Source organism: Dunckerocampus dactyliophorus, chromosome 17 (genome assembly GCF_027744805.1).
Source record: "Dunckerocampus dactyliophorus isolate RoL2022-P2 chromosome 17, RoL_Ddac_1.1, whole genome shotgun sequence".
Lineage (NCBI taxonomy): Eukaryota > Metazoa > Chordata > Actinopteri > Syngnathiformes > Syngnathidae > Dunckerocampus > Dunckerocampus dactyliophorus.
The window spans coordinates 22,776,290-22,786,082 of NC_072835.1; the positions used below are offsets into that span (position 1 = coordinate 22,776,290).

Consider the following 9,793-nt stretch of genomic DNA (forward strand, 5'->3'; position numbering starts at 1 on the left):
ACAGTATTACAATTTCACTCCCTTAAAACGACTGCATATTTTTTCATGTTATCATATTAAGTGTATTTTACTAAAATGATGAGTAAAATTAGACGTTTTTAAAGTAAAATAATGATTTTTTTTTTTCTGATCAAGAGTATGCGCATCAAAGACAAGGAACGTGAAAGTGAAACATGAAGTGAAATTAGGTCCAGTGGAGAAATGCCAGCCGATATTTGCAGCATGCTTGGTCTAAGCCGTTCACCTATCAAGACCATCATGAAGGTATCTTTGAACATGTGACAGGATCTGCTCCTATGAAAGCGACAGTGATAACTAAGCTGCGTAGTGGTCTCATTATTGAATTGATCGCAACTGGACTGTTCATGTTGTCTTAGCAGACGTTTGGCCTCTCATCCGAGCAGCCCTCATCAGTTCGTACTTAAAGACGAGGTGGGACAAACACCAGTCAGGCTAGATAGGACAGCTCTAGTCTGAGAATCTTGTGCAAGATCCTTAATTGCCTAAAGTAGGAGGCATGCCGAGACAGGAATACTTTGGCTCTTTAGTGGTGTCAAATAACCATTGTTAGAAAACGATGGAGTGGGGCCTCTGCCCGCCAACAATGGTCGTTTGGGTGGTATCGCCTTTGTTAGCATCCCATTCAGATGTAATGTTGGTCATGGACCCACCTGAAACCAAGGTGGCTGTGCCTTGTTTATTTGTTAGAGGCTAAATGGTTGAATCCTTTAGGAAGGGATGAAAGGACAGCACTGTATGTGGGAGAAAGGTGGTGTCGCAGACCTCCCCCTCCGTTCAGAAATGCTTCTCAACCTTAACATAGATGGCTTCCCCCACTTCTCTTTCAAACCATCTGTATTCTTTGTCCAGAATCTGTACATTTTTGTCCTGTACATTTTTGTCCTTTTGTCCCAAAGAATGTCCTTCCTCTTGGAGGTGCCGGTAGACCACAAAGTCTTGACCCGAAGAGTTAGCCCGTCTGTGTTGTGACAGGCGCCTGCTCAGTGGCTTCTTGGTTTCCCCAATGTGACAATTGGTGCATTCCTCACTGCACGGGACAGCATACACCAACCTGAATACATGAGAATATTCACAGGCTCATTATTGAGACTTCCTTCTCGCAGTAAGCCTGTCTCTCCCTCCAGTGCAACGTCCCTTCCTGCTTAAAAAGATAACAATTCTCACTTTTGATTGATGCTGTCTTGTTTGTTATTATGCTGGTAGTTTGTGGTTTTGATTTAGTTCGACGGGAGCATGAAAACAGCAGAAAGAGCTCTCAGTATGGCTTAGGTCAGCCCGTTTCCGTCTTCAAGCAGCTTTGTGTTGCCTACAATCTGCAATTCAATAACTCGGCAGTCGGAGGGAGAGATAATATGCGGCGTTATTCATTGGCCTTGTGTGCCCGTGAAGGCACACGGTCATGGATGAGTGTTCTCCACTCTGCTGTGCGAGGAAAAGATAAGGAGCCTTCTGATCAGATAGCACAGACTGGAGGCCGAGCATTTGCATACATACATCTGGGATGCTGCCTCCTAGTGGCTCAGCCATAGATTATTTGCTGCCCCCTGAATAAGACCTCCACAAAGGCTTAACCATTTGTTCCAGGTGGCTGCGGTATGCTCCTATAATGCCGTCTTCAATATCGACATAACATGTGTGCTCCACTCCTTCACCAAGTCTGGTGCAAATCTGCCGTGTCCTTTTTTGCCGTGAAGCTGCTGACAAACAAAAACCCACAGCGATGAAATAAACATCAGCTGGAGCAAGCAGTAGTACCTCCAAGTGGTTTAAATATTTCAAAAAACTTGGAATGGGAAAGAACATGACACGCTAGGAGAGCGCTTACAGCGCTCGCTGTGCATTGGAAGCAAGACTTTTGTCTGTGAATTCATACAAAGTCTCGCTTAACATGAAAGAAAATGGCTGCTGTCATGATTAGGGTGGGGCAAAAATACACTCCAGATCAAAATGTTAAGACCAGTTGAAAAACTGCAAATATTTACATTTTGCACTGTTGGATGTTATTGAAATTGTCAATGGAAGTGGATAAGAAAGCGAATGGATGGAGGGATGGATCTTAAGGAGGTTCTTAGTAGAGCTTCAAAATGCAAAAAAGAAGAAAACATTTCTGAGCAAGCGAAGTATAGCAAACAAGCATTCAAGAGAAAGAGGCTGATCATCAGCTGATCAAATAAGATTAAGATCGATTAAGCCAAAAAAGGAATGAGTAGCTGCGCTGTTCTTGTTAATGAGCTGAAAAATGGGTTTGTTCGTGCTTGATGCCAGCGTTTCAGTGTTTCCAGGAGACTGGTGGGAATGTTGGTTCAGATGGTGAAGACGGCTTCATGGAGGGCATCCACTGTCTGGAACGGATGTCCATTGTTGTAAACTTCCCTTGCCATCCATCCCCAAATGTTCTCCATTGGATGTAGAACGGGTGGACATGCAGGGTGCTCCAAAAGAGCTTATTCGTGTGGAAGAAGTCCTTTGTCAGGTGGTAAAGTTCGGTTCTAAAAATCGGCCTTTCCACCGATATCACAAAACTCAGATGCAGTATTTTCTTGAAATGTGTAGAACCTCCTAGCATATCAGCATGTGTTGCTTTACAAAGTATCAAAGTGGCAAAGTTGCATCCTTTCATGTTTCACTATGTGGCCCTTGCTGGAAAAAGTTTGGACACCCTTGTTCTAGATGTTTTAAAAGCCAAAAAAACAAGGTAATTCCATGTTGAAAGGAGCGTTTTTCCTCAGTCCAGCACCACCAGTGTGAAGGGCCATCAAGAGCCTGTTTGCTGTCTTACTAGGAATAATTTAGAGGATATTTCAGAGTCTGAGTGGCTTTACTGTACGGCGACAACGCAAATGTCACGTCGTCTAATTAGCTGACCTGAATCAGCTGTCCACCCTGGCGTGGTCGCCGTGGTGATGCTTCCTGGAGCGTGACGAGGATTGATAAGGCTTCAAAACACTCTCCTTTGTCGTAACGCCTCTAAAAGGCTGCGACTCCTTCTTGTGATCGATGAAGGAGTATCTAACAGTGTATGTTTTATAAAATGTTGGCTGTTTTGCACTTTTTCTTGTCTATACGCTCCTTCTCTGCCCTGACGTTATGTAATCCTGCTGGCCACCTGCTGTCATCACCGCTGCGGGCCCATGCGACACACTTGAGCGTAAATAATGCTGAGCTGGCGTTGCTAATTGCGTCCGTCTGTCTAACCAGCGCTAACTAGAAGACTCAGCATCTGCAACCCTCAACTCAGACCCTCCTAGCAATGTTTTAGTCCCTCACACCCAACACTCATTTATTCACAGATAATGCGGAAATGCTAAAAATACCAATGGCTAGCATGCTAGCAACTTGCGTGTATGCCTTTGATAACATGAGAACATCTCTTGCTTCAGTATAAAGTTGCCAAAGTGCTAAAGCTGACATGCAAAATATTATATTTTATATATTAAATATATAATAGCATTAATAGTTACCATGCTAACATCTATCGCATGCTAGCATTGTATGTATGTAACTCCATATGTACAGTATGTAATTATGTATGGATGTAACTATTTATGGATGTAACTATGTATGGATGTAACTATTTATGGATGTAAATATGTATGGATGTATGTACAGTATGTAACTATGTATGGATGTAACTATGTATGGATGTAACTATGTATGGATGTATGTACAGTATGTAACTATGTATGGATGTAACTATGTATGGATGTAACTATGTATGGATGTATGTACAGTATGTAACTATGTATGGATGTAACTATGTATGGATGTATGTACAGTATGTAACTATGTATGGATGTAACTATGTATGGATGTATGTACAGTATGTAACTATGTATGGATGTAACTATGTATGGATGTATGTACAGTATGTAACTATGTATGGATGTAACTATGTATGGATGTATGTACAGTATGTAACTATGTATGGATGTAACTATGTATGGATGTAACTATGTATGGATGTATGTACAGTATGTAACTATGTATGGATGTAACTATGTATGGATGTAACTATGTATGGATGTATGTACAGTATGTAACTATGTATGGATGTAACTATGTATGGATGTATGTACAGTATGTAACTATGTATGGATGTAACTATGTATGGATGTATGTACAGTATGTAACTATGTATGGATGTAACTATGTATGGATGTAACTATGTATGGATGTATGTACAGTATGTAACTATGTATGGATGTAACTATGTATGGATGTATGTACAGTATGTAACTATGTATGGATGTAACTATGTATGGATGTATGTACAGTATGTAACTATGTATGGATGTAACTATGTATGGATGTAACTATGTATGGATGTATGTACAGTATGTAACTATGTATGGATGTAACTATGTATGGATGTATGTACAGTATGTAACTATGTATGGATGTAACTATGTATGGATGTATGTACAGTATGTAACTATGTATGGATGTAACTATGTATGGATGTAACTATGTATGGATGTATGTACAGTATGTAACTATGTATGGATGTAACTATGTATGGATGTATGTACAGTATGTAACTATGTATGGATGTAACTATGTATGGATGTATGTACAGTATGTAACTATGTATGGATGTAACTATGTATGGATGTAACTATGTATGGATGTATGTACAGTATGTAACTATGTATGGATGTAGCATTAAAATGTGCTGCATTGGTATGGAATTTACAGCCTCTATTGCTGCTGTACAGGCCCATAATAATATATTACATAATAATACTAATATTCTTAATGGCCTTAGCATCCTACGATGACAGCGTTTTTGTCTTGAAGAATTAGAAACGTAATCTCGTAAAAAAAAAAAAAAAACACCCAGACTTCATCCTCATAAGAAAATCATGCTTTATTTTATTATGACTTTTTATTTGAAACAAATTTTACTTCATATTTTTATGTATTTTATTACTTACTTTTTTTAAAATACTGAAGCACGATTTTCACTTAAAAAAAAACATCTCTTAAAAATGACTTATGACTTTTTACTTGAAAAAAAGCTGACTTTACTTTCTTTAAAAAAAAAAAAACATCACATTTTATTCTCATAAAACTGCATTTTTTTGCCATTATTCCCATTATTCCCATAAAAATATTACAACTTTTTATTGGAAAAAAATCAGGCTTAAAACATATTTGTACGTGATGCTCTTTGTCTCGTCTCTTAAGACTGATTGAATTTATTCATGCAAGATTAGTACTTTTTTAAATATATTTTTTTACTTGAATTAATTATTTTTTCCCTTGCAAAAAAATCACTATTGTCATAAGATTCTGACAAAATAACAACTTTTATACTTGTAAAATAAATCTATATTGTCAAGTATAATATTGGATTATTTTGCATCACCTTCATTTAATGATTCAATCAATCAACAAATCAATCAATTAACTGCTGATTTGGCCAGAAGTGACTGAGTTCAGAGGTCATAGTTTGTGTGCACACTGTTGCTATGACAACGCTCTTGAAAAAGGCGCACATGAACTGTGACATTTTGCACAAGTAAGAGTTTTGTAAGAAGAAAACCTGAACCGGGACTTTGCATCTGGAAGCAGGTTGCTTTCATGCACTAACAAAAATAAGCACAAAGATGCTCTCACCTGACAGGTAATCAGACGCCACGCTGTCTTGCAGCTGCATCCCCATCCTTACCGCCACTCTGTGTGTGCGTGTGTGTGCGTGAGCTCAGTGTCAGTGATGGAGAGCCGGCCGGCCCCTCATCTTCTCACTGCCTTGTGTGGTAGGCAAAGTGAGAGTGTGAGATGATGAGGGAGGGGGGCAGAGGGAGGGTGGTGGTGATGGGTGGAGCCTGAAGAGGAGGAGGAGGAAGGAGACAGAGTACAAGTAGTACGTCCTCCACGTGACCTTGCAATGATGCAACTTAGTGGAGCAGAGCATCATTTTGCACACAAGGAGGTGGGGCTTATCTTCACTCAGAGGGTCAGCGCTGTAGGAAGTCTGCCACCTAGCGAGCATCAAGCCAAATTGCAGAGTACACTACATTCATTACGGTACATGAACAGACGCTTTTTATTTTATTGTGGGAAAATAGCCTCTTTTCCCTCATAAATCTTCTCATTAGTGCTTTCAAAAAATACTTTTTTCTTGTAAGTTTTATTTTGTCTTCAAACCAACCATGACGATGACTTTTTTTTTTTGGCCTATAAATATTTGGACTTTCCCCCTTGACTTTTGTTTGAAAAATATTGTACCTGATTATTTTTTAATTTGATTTACATTTTTTGTCTAAAAAAGTCAAGCTCCCAGATTGTGACTCGACATATTTCAACCTGATTCTTGTACAATAACTATTTTATGGTGTTCAGGGTCCCATCTTGTAATAACAAAAAAAAAAATTAAATATTTTTTTAACTTATATGATATTTTATTTTTTAACTTTTTCTTTAAAAAATGGAAATGTATTGTCGTAAGATTCCGACTTTTTTAAAATGACTTTTTCTTGACTTTTTTCCCCTCTTTTTTTCTTTGACTTTATTATTTTTTTTAAATAAAAATAAAAAAATCCAAAATATTACTATTTATTATTACAAAAAAAATCAAATCAGACAAAAAACATACAAACTCCACACGGTGATTCGAACCCACGTCTTCTCGATCTGCTGACTGTGTGGCCAACATGCTAACCACTGGGCCTCCATGCGGCCCTCAATTAAAACTTTCCCTACAATATTTAGAGCTTTTTTCTCAACAAAATAAACAGACTATGACAATTTTCTGACTGAACACAAGAAGTGATGAGTGTGGCCATCCAACCAGCGTGTGGTGTTGTCTTATTTACATCCCCATGGCTGTGGTGGTCACGCATTCACACAAACACTAACCCACCACTTGATGGAGACAGTCTCATCTTGGTTTCCATGGTAACCACAGGTACTGCAGGCAACAATGACACGTTTGTCTGTCGGCAAATGAAGTTACTTGCGGCTGGTTGCCAGACGTCATGGGATTGAAACCCACGCGCGCACGATGGATTAGCCACCGTACAAAGCTCTCGGCCACCTCGCGTTCTGTGGTAACCATCACACTTTCCCTCTTTGCCATCGCTGGTATCCAGTCATGGTATCACAAAAGAAGCCTAAAGTACCAAATAAAAAGCAAAACACACTTTTAGTAAACTTGTGGCCAAATTCAGTGTTTTAGGACTTTAGACGCATTCTAACTGATCAGGAAATGATTCTTTCAGGCAATGCCAAAAGAGTCATTATTTATTATCATTATCATTATCACATTCATGAGGATGACACCGAAAATGCATCTAAAAAAGAATTAAAAATGCTAAAAATCTATATTTTAAAATCAACTAAGTGTATAAAATACATTTTAATGGTTAGAAAAGACAACATTTTTACCCGGAGAAAACCCACGAACGCACGCACGCACGCACGGGGAGAACATGCAAGCTCCACAGAGATGCCGAAGCAGAGACTCAAACCCAGATCTTCCTGATCTCCAGACTGTGTGGCCAACATGCTGACCACTCGGCCACGGGGGAATAAAGTCATATTGCGAAAATAAAATTCACGAAGACTATTTAAGAGGCAAGTTGAAATATTTTGGGGAAAAAAGAAGCAAAAATTGGGAAAAAAGAGCGAAGATGGAAGTTCATACTACTAATAAGCTTTTTCTCCTATATGACAAAGCTTGAAAAATATATAACGTCTTAGCATATCTACAGCACATGTGTTGCTTTACAAAATATTCATGTGGCAAAGTTGCATCCTTTCATTTTTCACTATGTGGAAATCATTTGGACACCCTGCTCTCTTGTAATGTCACAAATAGAATTCAGGTTTTACAAATCTGAAACTGTGCTTTTATGAACCATCAGGGTCTGTTGCATAACCTAGTCCAGGTTTGAGAAGTCAAGGCACGGTGTTTTTTTAACTGGACCGAGTCTAATGTGGTCTAGAGCAATGGTCCCCTACCTTTTTTGACCCACAGAGCGGCTTGTGTTCCTACAAATATTTATCTTATTTATCTTATTTATTATGTATTGTGTCAAGTTCCAGCCAAGTTTTCCGAGAGAGATGATTACACGGCTGTTTGACGTGTGTGTTAAAAGGCAGTGCGCTAGCATGAATTAACTTGAGACAAATGTGCACATTAGCACTCAATAAGTCATCAAAACTTACCTTTATGCATTCCCACATAGTATCAGCATTTCAGACCAAATATGAGGTGAAAGAAAAATGGTAAAAATACAGTAGTAGTCTATCTGTGCGGCATGAGTTAAAGTTAGCACACGCACAATGGACATGCGTCAAGTGAGACGGATGTAACAGAGAGAATCGGGCCACTTTTCAAAATAAAAGTTAAAAAGAAATAATGGAAATTATTTTTTCTTTCTTTCCGGCCCGATACCAAATGACCCACGGCCCGGTACCGGGCCGCGGCCCGGGGTTTGGGGACCACTGGTCTAGAGGCTGATGAAGAAACACGTATGTTCGTCTATTGCTTTGGCACAAACAGAATTCAGGTTTTGACAAACCTGAAACTAATGTTTTTTATGAAACATCAGGGTCTGTGGCATAACCCAGTCCAGATTTGAGAAGTCTAGGCACAGTGGTTTTCGAACCTAACCAGGTCTGATGTGGCGTAAACGCTGAAAAAAATGTATAAATGTGCCTTTGTTGTATTTTCACAAATAGAATGAAGGTGTCACAAATCAGAAACCATGTTTTATGACCCTTCAGGGTCTGTAGATCCATCCCGTCCAGATTTGAGAAGCTTAGGCCCAGTGTTTTTTTTAACCGGGCCAGGTCCCCATATGTGTCTTTATTTCATTGTCACAAACACTATACAGGTTTTACAAATCTGAAACTGCGTTTTTATGAACCATCAGAGCTGCTCATTCATCCAGTCCAGATTTCTCGGCACAGTAGTTTTTGAACTGGATCCGGTCTAATGTGGTCTAGTGCTGAAAAAATGCATGAATGATCCTTTATTGCATTTTCACACGTAGAATAAAGTTTTCACACAAATAGTGGGTGTCAGGCACAGGCAATAGCTCAGCTAAAGTGTTTTCACATCGATAAGTGTCACAAAAACAGACAATCAGTCGCACTGCACATTCAATTCCACCTCCAATCGCATCGGAAGCCAACTTCAGCGGTACAGTAAGACTGTGCTGTGATGGCAAGCAGTTGTTCTTCTCACAACGACCATAAGGGGGAGCTGTGGCTCCATGTCTCTTTTCCATGCTCTGTGTACTTTTTCAATGGAGAAAAAATTGTTCATTTAGTAGGTGTGTATGAAAAAAGTACAATAAAACTCATCGACTGAAATGAAATGTAAATGATCCAACGCGTTGAAATGCATGACTCATCCTGCTCTCTTCTTTTTGCTTTACCTTGGACCTGAGTCTTGCACCCTGTGAACCAGCAGGGAGTCAGCAAGTCGGCAGTGGGGGGGCGCCACATGAATCCCAGCCTCCGCAAAAGGCTGGGATAGATCACATTAGCACTTGTGAGAGGCCACTGGAGGTCTAACAACTAGCATTTCATCTGCAGAGGGCTTCACTTCCCACTGAAAGGACTCCTGTTTGTTAGATGTGAGAAACATTTTAAAGGCGTGCATAATGAGGCAATGCAGTCCACCAAGGCTACGAGCAACAGGTGGCCTCTTCTCCAATATTCAGAAGCTAATTTATCTCCTTCTGCAGCAAGTTCCTTTCATTTGCCAGCTTGGCCAGAAGACTCTGGAAGAAGATGCCATTAATCTCAGTTAGGGCGT

At 39.6% G+C, this 9,793-nt stretch overlaps 1 protein-coding gene across 3 annotated transcripts in view; it reads right to left on the reverse strand.

The window, feature by feature from the left end:
* Positions 1–6,004, reverse strand: part of dab2ipb (DAB2 interacting protein b) — a 104,088-nt gene extending 98,084 nt beyond the window's left edge. For 2 of the 3 annotated variants that reach the window (XM_054757968.1, XM_054757967.1), the window contains exon 1: positions 5,641–6,004. In XM_054757968.1, the coding sequence (XP_054613943.1) occupies positions 5,641–5,686 (46 nt within the window). In that variant the 5' untranslated portion in view covers positions 5,687–6,004. The remainder of the gene's footprint in view (positions 1–5,640) is intronic. The other variant, XM_054757969.1, reaches the window with a different exon arrangement.
* Positions 6,005–9,793: the final 3,789 nt, after the last annotated feature.